At 52.2% G+C, this 18,647-nt stretch overlaps 1 protein-coding gene across 4 annotated transcripts in view; it reads left to right on the top strand.

The window, feature by feature from the left end:
- Positions 1-5,968, top strand: part of WDFY4 (WDFY family member 4) — a 276,628-nt gene extending 270,660 nt beyond the window's left edge. For all 4 annotated transcript variants that reach the window (XM_059169641.1, XM_059169642.1, XM_059169639.1 and 1 more), the window contains exons 60-62: positions 595-679; positions 4,353-4,464; positions 5,511-5,968. In XM_059169641.1, coding sequence (XP_059025624.1) covers positions 595-679; positions 4,353-4,464; positions 5,511-5,577 — 264 coding nt within the window. In that variant the 3' untranslated portion in view covers positions 5,578-5,968. The remainder of the gene's footprint in view (positions 1-594; positions 680-4,352; positions 4,465-5,510) is intronic.
- Positions 5,969-18,647: the final 12,679 nt, after the last annotated feature.

Raw genomic sequence — 18,647 nt, 5'->3', positions numbered from 1 at the left:
TGTGAGTGGGAGTCTTTCATACACTCGGCCCTCATTCATCCAGGATGGTCATGGAGCTCCTGGGATGGCCCGGGGCGGTGTTAGGCCTAGTGTGGAACTCACAGAAGCATTAAAGGAGGCTTGTCCTTGTCCTTTGGCTACAGAACTTCCAGACTTTACTAGTGAGAAGCCCTACGTGGTCAACCTGAGGACACTCACAGGAGGGCTTGGGACCAAGAGCCAGACACAGAGGATGGGGAGGCCTAGCTGCTGAGTGGTGAGGGAGGCCTCCAGGGATGGCGGCCATGGGATAAGAGGGCATTAGCTGAGTAAAATGGCAACCAGCTCGCTTCGGAGTCTCATCCCTACAGCTGAGGTCGAGGGCAGAGGTCCTGTCACAAGAGTGCGGAGTGAACCCACCAAGCGGCAGCTGTGCTTGGCTGAAGCCTAAGTAATTTCTCCCAGAGAATACATTAGTCCTGGAGGTGAAAGGGCCATGCTCCTGCCCCTTCCCTCAGAGACTCCCTCAGAGTCCCTTGGATGAGAGGCACACACCTGCAGACAGCATCATTTCTCCAGCCAGAAAGATGTTCTTTTTGTCTCTTTTCTGGGCAGATTTGGAGGACCGAGGACATGAAGACATCTGTTCCCGGGCTGGCAGCCCCAGAGGAGCCCTCAACTCCACCTCCAAGCCCTAGAGGTACCTGCCTGGCTGAGGGCGTGGGACATGCTTGCCTTGCTCAGTCTTCCCTGTCCTCTCTCTCCCATCCTGTAGCACAGTCAGGCCTGCGAGCCCAGGGAAGCCATCGAGTCTGTCTGGATGTTGCCAGGTTGGGGGGACAGGGCCATTAATTGCAAGCTGCTGGTGGGATGTGAAGCATCGTGGAGAAGTCCTGTTGCATCCTGGTCCCATGATGCAGGGACCAGTGAGCTCTGTGCTGCTCCTCAGACGTGAGAGCAGTGGAAATGGTGACTGTCAGGAGCCCGTGAGCTTCAGAGCGGGGAGAGTAGGGGACACACCTTGCAGAGCTCAGTTAGATGTTCTCCATCTGCCTGAATGACCCTTCAATCCCAAACTCACCAGCCCAGGGTCTGGGTCCAAACACCTACTTGCCTAGACAGCCAGGCTACAGACAGGAGCAAGAAGGGGACAGGGATAGGTCTTGCCATATGCCTAGGGAGAGGAAGTGGTTCCATAGTGCCCTAGCATGCCCTGTGGATCCTGGCTTAACCCACCCAACTCTATAGCAAGCCCTTCAAATTGGGTCTTGGTGCCCTCTGCATAAATATCACCCAGAAGCCTTATTAAAAATGTAGATCCACCTTAAACTCCAGAAAACGATGGGTATTGTTAGATTTCCTTATCCAACAGGTCCCCAAGTAAATGGGGTGTGCACCAAAGTAAGAGCACAACTTTTCTGGAGCCCTCTTTGGGTTGTGGCAGATGGGATGGAGGTAGGGGAATCTTCTCTCTCTCTCTTGCTATCATGGCCACTTGGTACCACCACCAGTCTGGCTGCCATTACAGAACTCAGAGGGAGAGGACTGGCCAGGCTTACCATGGTGCACACTTGCCATACATTCTCTTATTTGTCACAGCAGTCATGTAAGGTCGATTTTGCTATGACACCTCTGTGTAGGATAAGGAAATTGAAGCACAGAGAGGCTTAGTAACTTGCCCAAAGTTATATGACTACTACTCTTCAGAATCAACCAACCTCAGACTAACTTCACACCGCCAGACTAACCTCGACTGCAAATCTTGCCACACATTACCGACAAAACCATCCCCTGACCACAGGCACAAAGGTCACCATCGAAGCCATCACCTCCTTCTCTTCTACCCCAGCTATCCCCATGGCCCCCACCATCAGCTCCTCCAATGCAGCAAACCTTTCTCAGCTCTGTATTCATCGAAGATTTTGGCACAGAACTGAGACATCTTTCTCCGTGTCCATGACGAAAGGAAACATGTTACCATGAAGGGATTCTCCTGTCATCCTGAGTCCCTCTGTTTAGCTCTGCATCCCAGGACCCATGGTCTTTCATGGGAGAGAATTTTCCAGAGTTCTGAGGGCTGTCTTCTGAAAAGAGTAGGCATTTTCAGTTAGTTCATTTCTGGAATGTACTCCACACCTTCTTGAACCATTAGTCAGCCATTTATGGTTTTTTTCTTCACACAAGCACACACAGACATCTCATCAGCCCTTACGAGGTCCCACGCTCTGCCCTGGGAATCCTTTCCTTCAAAGTAAGGCCATCCGGGAACACTTGTCAATAATCTGGGCTGCCCAGACCAGCGACCTCACGAGGATCTACCACCACATTCACTTCATTGTTCCTAGTATCTCAAGGGTCCTTTGGGACTATAAGGAATCAGCCCATCTCAGCTTAAAAAGGAAGATGTGTGGGGCTGGTGCATTTTAAGAAACTAACAGCACTTCCTTGGAGAGCAGGGGCCAAATGTCCTCCCCACTGCCACGCACGTGGAAGAGAGCTAGCACAGGATCCTTATTCTCTGCCCATGCACAAGTGCGTGGTACACCTGCCCGAGGGCATGCTAGTTCAGGCTCAGGCGCTACTGGAGCTATGGAGGCCCAGTGAGGAAAGATCCACTCCCCCGACCCAGCCACCCAGGCCCAGTGAGGAAAAGGTAGATAAGTGGATGCCTGAACAGAATGCTGGGTGAATGGAAGGACAGATGAACAAAGGGCACCTCAGAGACTTTCTGCTGGTTCTTGAAGTGCCAGCATATTTATGGATGTCTACTCAGGATCAGCAGTTGTGCTGAGATTGTGCTCATTGGGAATGGGGTCCAGAGCAATGGGAAGTGAGATAAAAAGCAGGAGACAAGGCTCTGGATCTGGCTCTGTCCCCAGTAGCTTCTCTGTCCCTCAGTTTCCCCCGCCCCATCAGCTGGAGATGTTCCTACACCCTAGTAGGGAGTAGAAAAATATTAGAGAATGAGAAAAATGAGAGCAGAAAAATAATAGGACATAGACAAGAATCTACTCAACAAAATGCAGGTCATCCTTGCAATTTTCACATGCTTGTAAGAGCCTTCCTGACTCGTATACCAGCTGATGACATTAGGGAGCTCACAAGACAGTTTCAGGCTGCCAAGACCCACCCCCACCCCCCGACTCAGCCATTCAGGCCCAGGCCCACATCTTTCCCTGCCATTTGTCCTGCCCTGACTGAGGTCACTGCTGTCAAATAGAATTATGTGCCAGGGCTGTGATCACAGTTCAAGGGAGGATTCAGGTGAAATGACATGAGGGCACTGGCACATTGTTGAAAACCAGGCGAGCCACGGTATGGAGCTAGAACGTCCACATGCAGGCTTACAAACGTAAGCCAGTAGAAGTCTTGCTGTTCTCAAAACATCGCTTGAAACGGTTTTGCTGGAAAGTGACAGTTCTGGGTGTGCACAGATATTGGCACACGTGTCCTGTTGGTGTGGATATCGCTGCATCCCTTAGATGCTGTAAGGGGCAAGAGAGGGGATCTTTGAAGACATTAAGGATGCTGCATTTGTACCCAGATGTAATCGAATTTCTGCCTGGGATTCATTTATTTGTCATTTGAAGCGAGGACCAACCCCGTAGACTTTGACTTAGTCTGGCACATAAAAAGTGCTAGAGGAGGGCTTGTTGTCTGGACTTCTGCACAAACACAAAAGGCACATGCATTTCCCAGGGCCTGGGAAGAGGCCCCCTCGGCCCAGCTGGGGCAGCAGCAGCAGCATCTTCCCGCCCGGCCTCCGAGGGGCCTCGCGGGGATGGACACAGCTGATGTCTCTCCACCTCACCCCTCCATGCTGAAGGAATTACTGTCTGTCCCCAAATGCAGTCATGAAAATGAGTGAAGTAACAATCATCGAGTTATATTTTTTGAAAAAACGTTCTCAGCATTTAATTATTGGTTGTGGCGTGAGAGGATTTAGATAAGTTGATAATGCCGACTTTATGTAATTTATTTTTACTAGGCAATTACGGGCTGCATTACATCCTGGCAGCAAGGTATTGTGGGGCATCTTATTAAGCATAAAGCCAGTAAACACTGATGAACAATTTTGCTGAACTAGGCATGCAATTTAGAAAGCAATAATACACAAATCCAATTTGGTACACAATGGATACCGCGGCCCGTCAGCACATGTAACTATCACAGGCTGCAAATTAAATTGGGACGGCCCTTTTTGCAACAGCACAGGCCAAGATTAAATATATTTTCCCCCTCAATTTAACAAGTTGCTGACCACAAATATAAATACGTGTTTATGTGTTTGTGGCCCTGCATGTGGACACACACGTGCCTGTGTGTGAGGCCACTCAGGGTTTCGGGTGACCCTCTTGCCGTGATCCCCACAGGTCACAGGTGGGAGAAGAATCTTGCCCTGTGTCGAGAGCTGGATGTCAGCCTTGCCTTGACCGGGAAGCCCAGCAAGACCAGCCCTGCGGTGACAGCTCTGGCGGTGTCCAGGTAACCAAGGCCTGGCTTCTTCAGGCCTCCAGCAGGGGGCGCCAGAAAAGCCCCTTGGCTCTAGGCTCCGGTTCCCAGGCCCTGGGAGGTGGCCTCCGTACCATAGGAATCAGGGAGGGCCCCTAAGGCACAAGAGGCAAACGAGGTGCCCGGGTAGGGCCCTAGGACATTTTTTTAACACACGCATGTTCTTGCTTGCTCTCTCTCAAATATCCGTGAACTCATAAAGAAACCGTAAAGGTAAAAGTATATGGTTTTGTAGTTTCATGCCGTAGAAGGACTTTTTTCCTGAGGCCCACTACCGATTATAACATTTGGTGTGGTGATGATCCTACATCATTGAAAAAAGAAAATGCCCTTTGAAAGCTCCAAGCCAATGTAGAATGGCCAAGTGTCAGACACTACCCTTGATAGACATTATTTTATTCTTGCCAGTTACCCCAAGGCAGTAAGGGGTGCTTACCGTCATTAATCCGTCCCACACAGCAGGGAGTGTAGCCTCAGGAGGCCATGGGCCTTTGTGAACTGCTTCCCTTCTTCCCTCACTGCCCTGGAGTGGTGGCTCGGGGTCCATGGTGGTGGGAAGCACTCAGTTCTAGAAGCCAGACTGAAGTGAGGTGGGCCAGGGGAGACCATGGGCAAAGGGACAGAGAGTGCAGAGCCCTAACTCTTTGCTGGAAAACTTGCCATTTGTTTGTTTGGGGGAACCAGCTGTGTCTTCACAGGATAACAGGCACACCTGGAGATGCTGGAGAGAAAAGTCTGGGCTTCACCCTGCCTCTTGGAGCCTGGACATCATGGAGTGTCCCCCACAAAGTCACGAGGGAGGCTACAACTAGCGTAGTTCAAAAGTCCCCCTCCCCCACAGTCAAAACATTCTCCTGTTCTCCCAGTGCCCCCACCCTTGCCTCAGGTGGAGGCCAGGTGCATGTCCCATGGGGTCCTGGACTGAACCCCCTGTGTCGCAGTCTCCTGAGGGTTGGCTGGGATAAGTGGGACTCACAGGCTTGGCTCTAACACTCCTATCTATTCATTCTCTTCCCAAGAAACCAGACCAAACTCCTGGTCGGCGATGAGAAGGGGAGAATATTCTGCTGGTCTGCAGAAGGGTAGGAAGAAAGAGACGGCGGAGGTCTGGCCCAGCGGCATGTGTCCTGGACACCCTGTGCCCAGAGGCAGCAGCACCCCGTGAATGCAGGCTGACTCAGTCCCTGGGGCGCAGGGAAGTCTCCCCCAAGGAAGGGGCTGCTGGCCCTCAGAGCTGCACACCCTGAACTTCTCCACGGCCTGTGGGACTTTGGCCTTGGATTGTCCAAGGACGCGCTCTACAAAAAGGAGTCGCACCTGGGAGCCTGGGAGCAGTGATCTGGAAACCGTGACTCGCTCACAAGCTGCCCACAAACTCATGAGACTCACCTTTTCAAAGAGCTAATAGGGTCACTTCCTGGAAACTAATGGGAATACTGGATTGTCTTTATTTTATTAAAACAACTATTTTCCAGAAGCAAGAGGGCTCGTGAATATAAAATCACCCCCCTTTTCCACTCAGATGTTTCCTCCCAGACCTAGAAATGTAGGGAGGCCCCAGGGACGCACAACCCGCCCAAAGTTTTCTCAGGCCCTCCTGTCTCCCTCCATGGAACCTGGCGCTCTTGCAGGCTTGCCTGCCGGACAGGAGCTCAGGGGGAGCGCGGGGCCATGTTCAGGAGGCCTACTTCTGTGACATGGAGGAAGGGGTGCTTCTGAGGTCCATTGGGCCCCTCCCTGGGTGAGAAGGGCCCGTGTCTGACCCCAGGGCCAAGGATCACACTGCCTCCGGCGGCACTCTTCGCAGACAGCCCATTTGCAATCCCCTCATCAGTCTGGGGCTGCACCGGAGGACCATAAATTGAAGAGCAGAGAGCACCACGCCCCAGGAAGGCAAGAAGCAGGGTCAGAAATATCAAGGCTGGGGCTGCTGTCATGTTTCAAAACACCATTCATCACATTTTCCCAGGGCTGAAAGGTCTGCTGGCCCAAAGGCTGTCTTGGGCTCATTGACTTGACAAACACATCCTGAACCGATGCCTTTTGCTTCCCCAGATCACTGGGAAAGGAGGGGGGATGGCGTCAGGTCTTATTGTTGGAGTCTTGGGACTAAGATGTCTGTGCAGACAAATGTGACTTGAGGAGGAACGCTGAAGAGACGGACACCCTGTGCCCTAGGTAGGCCCCGGGTGATACTGTGGCTCTTGCAGTCGGCTCAGGCTGCCAGGATACAGTGTCGCAGGCTGGGTGGCTTAAACAGAAAGGCTTTGCACAGTTCTGGAGCCGGGAAGTTTAAGATCAGGGTGTCGGCCCAGTTGGTTTCTTCTGGGACGTCTCTCCCCACCTTGTAGATGGTTGTCTGCATCTTCACATGGATCTCCTCCTGTGTCTGTGTCCTAACCTCCTCTTCTTATAAATATACCAGTCATGTTGGATTTTAAGGTCCATCCTCATGACCTCATGTTACCTTAATTACCTCCTTAAAGATGTTATTTCCAAAAACTGTCACATTCTGAGGTCCTTGGGATCAGGACTTCAGCCGATGAACTTGGCCAGGATGCAGTTCAGCCCAGAAGGAGGCGGCTCTGGAACAAAGCTTGGGAAGGCAGCTGTGAGTCAGCCATGAGCAGGTGGAGAATGAGACGTTGCCAGAAGAGAAGACCGCGCCGGCAAAGGCACAGGGCAGGCCAGGCCAGAGCTAGAAAGAGCCAGCCGGCAGAGCGAGAAGACCACGCAGAAGCTAGGAGCAGGAGGGGCTGTCACCTCAGGCAGCCTAAGTCCTTTCCCCTGTATCCCCACTTCCTGCCAACAGCAGCCTCAGTTTCTCTGTCTATAAAATGGGGCTACCTAACAACTTGTCATGGGGTTCAAGTCGTATCTGTCTATTTTACGGAGGGCTGAAGAGGACAACAGGTGGCCTGTCCTGACATGATGTAGTCTTTCAATAGATCACTGATTCAGTCACTCACCTGTGTCTTCTCCTGCTGAGCCAAGCCCCGTGCCAGGGTCCTGGGGACAGAGAACATTCTGCCTGTTCCCAGAGAGGTTCCCTGCCTGGGCTGGGGAGAGGCACAGAGTGAGCATGACAGGAAGCATGCTGTGCGCCCAGAGGTCTCTCAGGCTGGAGCAGGGATGTTCACACAGGAGACCATTGCTTCAGGAACATCCTGGAATGCAAGCCCACCTCTTAGTTTCTGGGTCCCTCCCAGAGCAGAAGCCCACGTCCACATGTTTAACAGTTTCCCAGGCCGTGCTGATGTGGGGCCTAGAGTGCCCACTTGGAGACATTCTGGAGCAGACAGAGACAGGACCCAGCAGGGGTGGAGGCCTTTGCCCTCTGCTGCCTATGCTGCCATCTCAAGACAAGTGCTGATGGGCTTCCCTGACCTCTGAGGTCAGGGACCCCCGTGTTCCACTGGCTTTCACTGGCTCAGCAGAGACAGTGGGCATGCCCAGTGCTCGCCCAGTTGAGCTCATCCCCATGACAACTACTTAATAGCTGTGAGGCCAGGGGCACCTGGCGGGCACAGTCGGTTGAGCATCTGACTCCTGGTTTTGGCTCAGGTCATGGTCTCGGGGTCCTGAGGTTGAGGCCCCCTCGGCTCCGTGCTCAGCAGGGAGTCTGCTAGAGATTCTCTCTCCCTCTCCCTCTGCCTCTGCTCCTGCTCACACATGCGAGGCTTTCTCTCTCTCTCTCTCTAAAAATAAAAAAATAAATCTTTAAAAAAAAAAAAAAGGAAAAAACTGCGAGACCAACACCCATCTTCCCAACCCCACCACTGCGAAGACAGAGAGCTCCCACACTCCCATCCTGGGAAAGTCTCAGCTCTGCTCGCTATTCCAGATAAATGCTCCTTTCCCACCCATTCATCACAGTAATGCTCACCCTGACCTTTGGTTTTCCATCTCCGCTGAGAGCCCAGGGAAGGGAATTCAGAGCAATGGACCTCCCTCTCACGGCAGACAGGACGGCAAGGCTTTCAGTACAGTCTGCAAAAGTGAAGATCAGCATGTGCATTTCAGTCAACGCTTTGGGAGACAGCTTTACCCACCGTGGGTCCCAGCAATGCTTGAGCCGTGCCCACCTCTCTATCTGGACAGGCTTAGGCTCACCTGTGACATACTTACCCTAAAAACTCTTCATTGCTTATCAGAAGTTCAAATTCAACCGCTTGTATTTGTATTGATTAAGTCCCAGTGCCCTGCTCCCTGGAACTCCAAGAGGCAAGGAAGGATGGTGGCCGGCCCAATGACCCTACACGCCCACAGTGCTCAGTGCGTTGTGGTGGATTGCTTCTGTGAATTGCTAGAACCCAGTGGAGGGACTGCCAGGGGTTCTTTGTGCCACCAATCATGTTTCCTCTGTCCCTCACTCTTGGTGGGTATACCCTGACCTTCCAGTTTTGTCCCTGTGTGCGCTGGAGTCCACGTGGGACAGAAGCTACCTCCCCCAGGCTCTGCCAGCAGCTGGGAGCCAAGCCCTGAGCACCCAGTCTCGGGGCTGCCGAGAACTCAGAGATTGGATTTGGCCACATCAGCATGCAGCCGAGCAGGGCACATGTGGGGAGGAACAGACTCTTCATATGAAAATCCTGATGAAATTTATTTAGCATAAAATCAAATCTCTCTAAGCCAAAATCAGTTTTGCTTTAGTAAGTTCTGGGTACATGTCACATTTGCAGATCCAGGGCGTGTATGTGTGTGTGCATGCTCACACGACTGAGTTGTTTCCATTTCATTCTTACGGCTGTTGCCAGTAGCACCTTCATAGTCCTCTTAGTAAACAGGATTCTCCAAATTATCTCCTTCCCCCAAATCCTTGAAAGCTCAGAGAACACTGTGAGGTCCAGGGCAAAGCTCTCTGTCTGTCCACAAAGCGGCTGATACAGACACCTCTCGCCCAGGACCCACTACTGCCACCTGCCAGAAATGATCACGTTACACCCCGCACCCTGCCGTGACTCCAGGTGCCCCGGGCCCAGCGGCCCTACTCCTCACTCAGGCAGCAGGTGGTGATGCGATCTCACTGACGGCAGAGTGATGGCTTAACTATCCTTCCAAGCAGCTGCTCCTTTCTTCCTTCCATCCATTTATACTTCCTTCCTTCCTTCATTTACATTAACTACCCACTCAAGCGACTGCACATTCATTCATTCATTCATTCATTCACTAGCATTGCCCAAGGGACCACTGAGTGTCTGTTCCAAGCCAGGCTGGAGCCTGACAGAGAGCCCTAAGAGCCTGGACACGGATGCCTGAATCTTAAGCCCTAAGAGCCTGTGCCATCGGGGGTCACACAGCCCCTCTAATTCTGCTGTTTTACAGGTGAGGGAAACCAGGGCCCAGAAAAGGGAAGGGAGGTAACTAAGGTCATGGAGCAGGTCAGGCAGGTCAGTGGCAGAACCTGGTCACGGCTCTGGATGAGATCACCACCCCTGCAGTACCACACGGCCTCACGTTCTTTGGTGGGTGTGGGGGGGAGGCGGTGGCACAGGCAGATGGAGGTCTAGCCTGCTACCAGGCCCTGGATCCTCAGCCCCTGCCTTACTCTCCAGTGCCTGGGTTTCTGGGACCCTACCTCACCTCACAACAAAACATGGAGAATGAAGACTGGATATAAATGCTTCTGGAAGAATAAAAAAGAAAAATGGGTTGAATACTTTGTATGGGAAGAGACCACCTTGGATACCTCTTACAACAAGGAACTCACTGCCTCAAAAAGTAGCACTCTGAGACCTGGGAGTTGATCCTCCTACTTGGAGCACAAGTCACGGGAGGTTCCTGCACTGGGCAGCCCAGACCCCCAGAGTCTGGGGAGCAGAGGCTGCGATGTTGCCCTTTTGGACTGGGCATGGCTCTTGGCTCTGTGCCCCTCAGCCCTGGTTGTCCTTCTTTCCTGGGGTTCTGTAAGTCAGAGGGAAAATTCCCCACCTCACAGGCTTCTGGAAAATTCAAAGAGATCCTGTGTGTAAGCTTCTACCACAGAGCAGGGGCTCAGGAAAGGCTTATTATTGTCATGCTAATTAATATGGTTTCTCACACAGGGCCCGATTAGAGAATAATACTTTCCTTTTCTTCTCTCTCCTTTCCAGGTCATCATCCCCTTATTCAAACGCTTCCAGAATTTTTCTCATTCTCGACCACCTTCACAATTTCTCTAGGCCGTCTGCATCAACCACAATGATCTTAATGTTGTCTTTAACTTCATGTGTTCTGTGAATTTTAACCTCTAAGCATTAATGTCTGTGAAATCACAGGTTTGAGACACCGTTCCTATTTTTTCTAATTACATAAAAATAAAAGGGAAAACAACTCTTCCTCATGTCCCCCTACAACCACCCAGTCCGGGGTCTCCTAGATACAACACCAAAAGTGAAATCCACTAAGGAAAAGTAGGTAGATTGGATCTTGTTCAAGATATTCTGTTCTTTGAAAAATACTATAAACAAAATAAAAGACAAACCACAGATGGAAAAAATATTTGCAAATCACATATCTGACCCAGGACTTGTAACCAGATGATACCTTAAAGCTCTTAAAATTCAATGAAAAGAAAATAACCCTGTTAAAAAAAAAAATACAAAAGATTGGAAGAGACACTTCACCAAAGAAGGTATCTGGCTGGCAAGTACGCCCACAAAAAGATCTGAGTATCATTATCATTCGGCAAATGCAAATTAAAATCAAGTAATAGACCACAATGTTATAAAAATGGCTAAAACTGAAAAGACTGACCACACCAAATATTGTAAAGGACATGGAGAAGTGAAATTCCTTTATGGCGGGAGGGAATGTAAAATGGTACAATCACTTTGAAAAACAGTTTGGAAGTTTTTAGAAAGATAAACTCTTTCCAGTATGAAAGCAGTTATAGACAACACACAGATAACGTAAAGGGATATGTGTGCCTGTTTCTAATACAATGTTTATGGATGTTTATGGATACTGAAATTTGAATTTCATGTTATTTTCACACCACAATGTATTATTATTCTTTTGATTTTTTCCAAATATTTAAAAATGGAAAAACCACTGTTTACTTGCAGACGATATCAAAAGAGGGCTGCAGCTTGCTGACCCGGTTCTTGGGTAAGTACCCAGGGCCATTTCCACGAGGAACAAGGAGAGGCTTTGGGCATACGGCCTCTGCTGGAAGGCTGGAGGCAGCAAAGCCAGGTCCATTTGGGAGAGCGACTTCTCCCCACTTCTGCGTGAAACACAGCATGACTGGGGTTCAGTGAGCCAAGGGACACAAGGGATCCAGATGGCCGTGGATCACCAGTGAGAGAAGGTGAGGAAGGTGGAGACCCATCGAGGAGCCGAAGGTAACAGCCACAGGAGGCTGGACCAGGGGAAGCCCTGGAGTCACCCCTGAGGGCTCATGATACCTACAGTTGACTTCCTGGAACAACGGAGGGGTCATCCCATTTGGATGATCCTCCATTGCGTGGCAGAGAAAGCCCACGAAGGAGAGACATTCCTTCCCCATGCTGGAGAGGCCTAGGGACTTTGGGGTCTCATGGTGCGGAGTGAGCAGGCTCCTCTTGACCAGTGTGACAGACTTGGGCTCTTCAGAAGCCCCCAGTGACCAAGAATCAGCCACGGGTGCTCCTGGCCCTTTACCGCTCAGAGTAGTGACTAGTGATTACCCCCAGCAGCCTCGAAGAGGGGTCACCCAACCTCACATATTGGGGATCTCTGGGGCCTTGGGACCACGGCAGGGTCACAAACAGGTGGTTTGAGGAGCGTGATAGAGCCTGCAGGAGTCTTCTGTCTGGGCTGGTGAGAGCGAACCATTGTTTGGAGTCTGAATGCCCTGGGGAGGTTTGAATGGCACTGCTGGTGTGGAGCCCACCCTGCTGCTTCCCACAGCCAGGTCAGGTCCACATCATCAGGCCGGCCCCAAATCCATTTTAATTTACAACCACTGGGCCAGCACCTTGGGGGAGACTCAAAGCCTGAAAAACGTGCAGGCACCCCCACTGCCTGGCATTCAAGGGGCAAAGGAACACACGCCCAGGATCCCCCGAACTCAGACCCCTCGGAGTCAATAAGTGGCTGGCAAGAATTCTCGGCCATTCCCTGGAGTGATGCCCTCCTCTGGGCACTTTCTAACCCGTTCCACGTTTATCCATAATTACTTTTCCAGGCCTGACACAATGGTGAACAAGACAGATTGAGGTCCCTGCCCTTGGGGAGCTGACATGAACACAGTCCAGTCATGGACACAGACAAGAACACACTGAAAAGATGAGCTTGTGAAGCGGGCCATCGGGGAACACTCAGGCTAGAGCAGGGAGGGACATCCTTCAGAGAATTGGTTGCTGAAGGGCAAACCCAGATACATGTTGTCTCATGTTATCTTGTGTCTTACAGTTAAGGAAACGGAGCCTGGGAGAGGCTGGGGGCCCAGTCCCAGCTGAGGGGCCTGGATTCAGGGGGGTCTGTGTCCCCACCTAACAGCATCACAACAAAGAGCTGCGGGACGTCCTTTGCAGGACAACACTGAGCCCTGCTGGGTCTCTTCCAGTGTCCTTTCCTTGGCTCTAAGACGCACTTCACCCTGTCCGTGTCTCTCCCCTGTCCTTTCAGAAGCATTGTGGCTCTCTCTCCTTCGTGCTCCACAGACCACCTGGGCAGCCAGCAGGTGGCGCAGGGAGGGATGGGCTCTTCTGTGCCGTCTGCCTCCCTGGACTATCCTGTCACCAATACAGGAGACAATGGCTGCTTCCTCTCTGAGCACTAGCACCAAGTCGAGGGTCTGCTGCGGGGGACAGGGACACAAGGCCGTGAACGGGACCCAGAGGGGCACCTCAGATCGGTGAGGCAGCACCCTCTGGGTGGCTGGGGAAGCCTTCTCATAATGACTCCAAAGACCGTTCTTCATCCCACCTCGGCTGCTGGAGAAGAGGTGTGTGGGGAAAGGAGCTCCTGAACTGAAGCACCAACCAGCCCCCAGCCAGACTCTTCCCTGACCCGCCACTTCCCCCTGTTGCCTCCACCCTAGCCCATCACTCAGGAGCGAAATTCCCGCTTTCCTGCCCAACCCCCTGAGCATCGGTGAGGTCGTGAAGATCAGAAATATTGTCCTGTGTGTTTACGTCTGTCTGTATTGCCTGGGGCGCTGGTCCCATGCGGGCACTCTGGGAAGGTGTGTTGAACGATGATCTGGAAGGAACCCTCAAAATTCTGCAAGTCTGTTTTCCCAGCATCTGGCCAGGCCCTCATAAGTGGTCACTGTGGAGAGCAGCACCGTGGCTGGGAGGCTGGAGAGGAGCTCTGGCAGGGGTACCCCCCGGCTATCTGGGCCATGGACCCCATGGCCCGGGGATGAGCAGACACTGGGCTTGGCACTAAAGCAGTGAGGACTGGAGGTTGAAGACAGAGATACAAAGGGGAGTGAGAGACCAAGAGAGAGTGGGCAATGTAACGGAAGCAGGTCGCTTCTTGGGACAGGACCTGGGCAACAGGCAGGACACCTGGTGACCAGCTAAATGCACCTGGACCTTCCTGAGATTGGCAGTCTCACTGCGGCAGCCAAGAGGTGGGAACACCGGACCCTGGCGAAGAGGTGACTTTGAAGTAAGACAGACTGTGGCTGATGTCCCAGCTCTGCCCATGCTCCGCTGAGGAACTCGAGGAGCCTGATGTAACTTCTGAGTCTCGTTTTCCAAATCTATGAAATGTCCACAATCATACCCAACCCTTGTGAAAACATCTAAGGTGTTGTGCACGCATTCCCTTAGCCAGGTGCCCGACACAGCTGCTCGGTAGCGAAGCTGGCCCTTTGGTGTCTTTTTGTCAACCAGCCTAGAGCCGTGGGCTGCCCTTTTCCTCCAAGGACATTCTAGCCTATTCCCCTGCCTCCCATCTATTCATTCGTTGAACGTTGAACTCTCACGGTGTGTCGGGTGCTGGTCAAGGCCCTGTAGATGGAGCAGGGCCTGATAAGTGAGTCCCAGCCTCCAAGGAGCTTGCATTCTACTCCAGGAGACGAGCAGTAGAAACTTAAGGAAAATACCTGGTAAGTAAGTTGCCACAGGTGGGAAAGGGGCAACCGGGGGGTGGGGGTGGGAGTGTGACAGGGCTCCCAGGGATCGCTGCCCCAGGAAGGTGGCATCTGCCCCAGGAAAGTAAGACCTGAAGCAAGCAAGATAGTGAGCCAGGTAGGTGTTGCAGGAGAACATTCCAGCACAGAGATGAGCCAGTGCCAGTGTCCGAAGTAGGAGCATGCTGCTTCCAGAAACAACAGGGGTGGGGGAGGGGGTGACTTTGAATTGGGGCGGAGTGATGAAGAGAAGCAGGGACAGGGGCAGAGTAAAAATGAGGGGAGGGTCCCAGGGAGCACCCAGAATGGCCAGAGGTCACTGCGCAGCAGACACGAAGGGAGGGCAAAAGGTTCCAGGGTTCCAGACCCTGACCGTCCCACATCCTGGGACCGTGCCTCCCAGCTCCACCCGAAGATGCAGAGGGCTCACCCACCGCCACCAGCTCTCATGGGCCACTCCTTCCTGTTCCTGTGGCCGCAGCATCTCACATCCCGGGAGCCATCTCTGGAGTCTGGCCACAACGCTGTGGGCATTACCTAAACTGGGAGGCCCACGTCAACTGCCTCTCCCCACTTGGCTGAGGCCGGGCCCCGATCCTCCGCTCACATCTGCTCCCGGAACAGCGTGTCTGGGCTGGCCGGGAATCCAGCCGCCGGACTCCAGGCAGAGCCCAGGGCCGTGCGTGGGGATCGCTGTGAAAAATAACACAGATGGCAAGCCTCGCCATTTCCTGTACAACACATAATTAGGTTAGATAAGAAACTAGCTGTGTCTAAGTGCTATAAATGTCTATATTAAGCTATTTTGAAAGTGCCGAGCACTTTGACATTTCAGAGTTCAGAGTAATTGAGGTATTGAAATAAAATTGCTTCTGTTATTTAAAAGGTCATTATCGTCTTCAGCTAGATATATGAGGACTATTTTCCACTCTAGTGAGCCGTTCTCCCTGGCGCAATTAGTGTCGCTTGAGCAGCGGCCTGCTGGGGGACCCCCAGCCACAGCCCCCGCCAGAGCCCAGGCAGCCGCTAGGACACACGGAGCAGGAGGGAGCGGAGGAGAGTCTCCGTCAGTGGCCGTGGACCCCACCCTCCATGCTTGGGGCTTTCACGGGCACTTCCTGTGCAGTTGGTCCCACCCTCACGGGGACTGCAAGGACGCTGGCACTTTGGCAAGGCTGCAGAAGGGAGTTGAGGCCACCGGCAGTGACGGAGCAGTGGCAGGTGCCGCTGGGGACCGGCAGGGTGGCAAGCGCTGGCCACCATGCACCGAGCACTTGGCATGCTCTGGAAGTCTGCCAGCCCTTTACTGTTCTGGCTTCTTCAAGGTTTGTCATCATCCCTAGAGGAAATGTGCCCATTTCAAAGATGAGAAAACTTATCCTCAGGGCAGTTGAGAAGCTGGAAACAGCAAGAAAGTGGCCGGAAATGTTGGAAGACTCAGGAATGGGAAGAGTATTGCTCAGGGCCCAACCCCACTACCTGTAGCTCAGACAGCCCTGGCCTCTCTACACCATGACCTGCCCCTCCCCCAGCCTATGTCCCTTGTGCCTTAAGGGCTCCTTGCAAAGAACAGAAACAAGAGTGGTCTCAGCTGGACTACTCGGCCCCGCAAACTTGGACCAGCGGTTCCTGGGAGGGAGACTCTGCTGACCCAGGGCGCTGGCTTGCAGGAGAGCTGGGTACCAGGGGACACATACTGGTACGGGTACGGGCGCCCTTGCCAGGCCTCATCAGTCGCATGGTGTTCCTGAGAGCATCCAGATCAGGTGCACATCTCAAACAAACTCTGCAAGCACGGCTCCTGGAACGTTCCTCCATAAAAACTAAACATCACAGCTCTTCTCCCATTCGCATTCGAGCCCCTCACCACCCCCACCCCCGATGGTTAAGTTCAATAAATAGAATGCTCTTAACTAGAAATGAGACACCTAATTAAGTACTAAATTATATTCTTGGTTATCACTGATATAATATATCACAATCTCCAAATGTCCCTCAAAGGGAATCTTGACTTCCAAAGGCATCTTCAACTCAACAGTGTGAGGTCCACTGCTCTGGGAAAAAGATAAGCGGCAACAAGTCAGCACTCCACCTGCGTGAGGCCCTGTGCTGCGCAATGGGGAAAAGCTTCAGAAACAGCACTCGCTCTCTGAAAGCAGGGACTCTAACTGGTATCTGTACCCCCATGCTCATGGCAGCACTATTCACGGAAGCCAGAGAGTAGGAACAACTCACGTGCCCATCGATGGATGAACAAATAAGCAAGACATGGGAGACAGGTGTGACGCAGTAGTATTCCGCCTTCGAAAGATGGGAAATTCCAAAGCCTGGCACTCTATGGCTGAACCTTGAAGACGTTATGGTCAGTAGAGCAAGCCGGTCACAAAAAGACAAATACTGAATGATGCCACTGACGTGACACCCCTCGAAGGGTCAAATAGAGACAGAAAGCAGAATGGTGGGGCCGGGGACTCAGGATAGGGGCGTATTGGGAATTATTGTTTATGGGGAACAGAATTTCAGTTTGGGAAGACGAAGAAAGCTCTGGAGACGCGTGGCAGAGAGGACTGACTGCCTTGTGAGTGCCCTCATTCACGACAAACCGCTAAGACGATCCATTTAATGTTAGGTATATATTATATATATAAAACATATAAAAGTAAAAAGTAAAGAAACAAGCATCCTAGTGGGGCCATTGACATGGCCAGTGATGTGTGGCGGGTGTGACAGCATGGGGGAAGGCTCAAGTGACAGGAGACAGAGCAGTCTGTTTTACATCTGTTTTACTTGGGCTCATTGGTGGTTACAAGTTCTAGTTCTCTTTGCTACTTGATGACAGCTGGAGAGCTGTAAGGTCACACTGGGTTCCACAGAGGAGAAGGGAGCCTGGCTGAGCAGCACGAGCAGCGGGGTGCACGGGGCTGTGGCGTCCCTGCGGGGCATGAAAGGCTACCCCACAAGGTCGAGGAACCCAAGACGATGGGCCGGGCCAGGGTGCAGGGAGGCAGCAGCTGACACGCCTGCTTCAGCCAAGGAGCAGGAAAGAGCTAGAGTGGTGGGAAACTCGACCAACCCTGGCCCTTCCCCAGACAGAGTACTAGAGAGAGTACTAGAGTACTAGAGAGAGGGCGAGAGAGAGTACTAGAAAACGGAGTGTCGAATATGGGAGAGAAAAACAACACACCCGAAGACCCTTTGGAAAGTGTAAGCAATTTACAACCTAACCTCCTCTCACTACGTGGTCCCACAGTTGGGATTTCTTCTGGAAAAATAAAATATTGCCTAAACCTCTACACATTAGCCCGACCCCGTCAAGATACTGAAAACAGGTATCTCCCTAGGCAGGCGAGGTCTCTTCCCCCAGACCCAAGTCTTCAGCTCTGGTCTTCTGACTCCAGATGTTTCTGAATTGTGGGGCCAGCCCCGAGCCAGCCTCCTCGCCCTCATGATCCAATGTTTTCCAGGGAAGAAGCACCACCTCCTTCATACCCACAGAAGAGGGGCCTCCATGGGCCTCTGAGGCTGTCTACACCCCCAGGTTTCCGCCAAGCCCCCCACCCTGCCGGGACTGACCACAGCCCCAGCGCAGCCAGCCACGACTGCCTCATCGCCACCCTCCCCAACCCCTGACAAGCATGTGATTGCAGGTTGGTCTTTGATGGAAAGTGGTGGAAGGGGCTGCCAACAGGACAAATATAACTGTCTTTTTGCTGAGTTGTGGAAGCTCTGGATAATGTGGTTTGGGGCACAAGGTTTGGATGCCTTCGGGAGGAATAAAATCTATAGGAAAAATTTCCCTGGGTTTGGGTTGTATTTTTTAGTTTTCAAAATATCTTCACTGTCCTTTTCCATCCTGTGTCCCCTTTCTAGATATCATGAAGCCAGTGGGTGCTGGGCTCTGTGACAGGCCTCAAGGACAGTGTAGTGACAAAGCAGATAGGGGCTGCCCTTAGTGGGACTCACTGCGCCCTGGGGAGAAGAAAGCCATCATTTCCTTGTCCTGTCCCCCAACCATGAGCACTCTGAAGAGGAGGACATGTTAAGGAAGCAGAGCCAGGAGCTGGAGGCCAGTTGCTGGCATCTCGTGGAAGGTTCTGGAAGCAGGAAA

Source organism: Mustela lutreola, chromosome 4 (assembly GCF_030435805.1).
Source record: "Mustela lutreola isolate mMusLut2 chromosome 4, mMusLut2.pri, whole genome shotgun sequence".
Taxonomy (NCBI): Eukaryota; Metazoa; Chordata; class Mammalia; order Carnivora; family Mustelidae; genus Mustela; species Mustela lutreola.
This window is presented reverse-complemented; position numbering and strand designations above follow the sequence as displayed.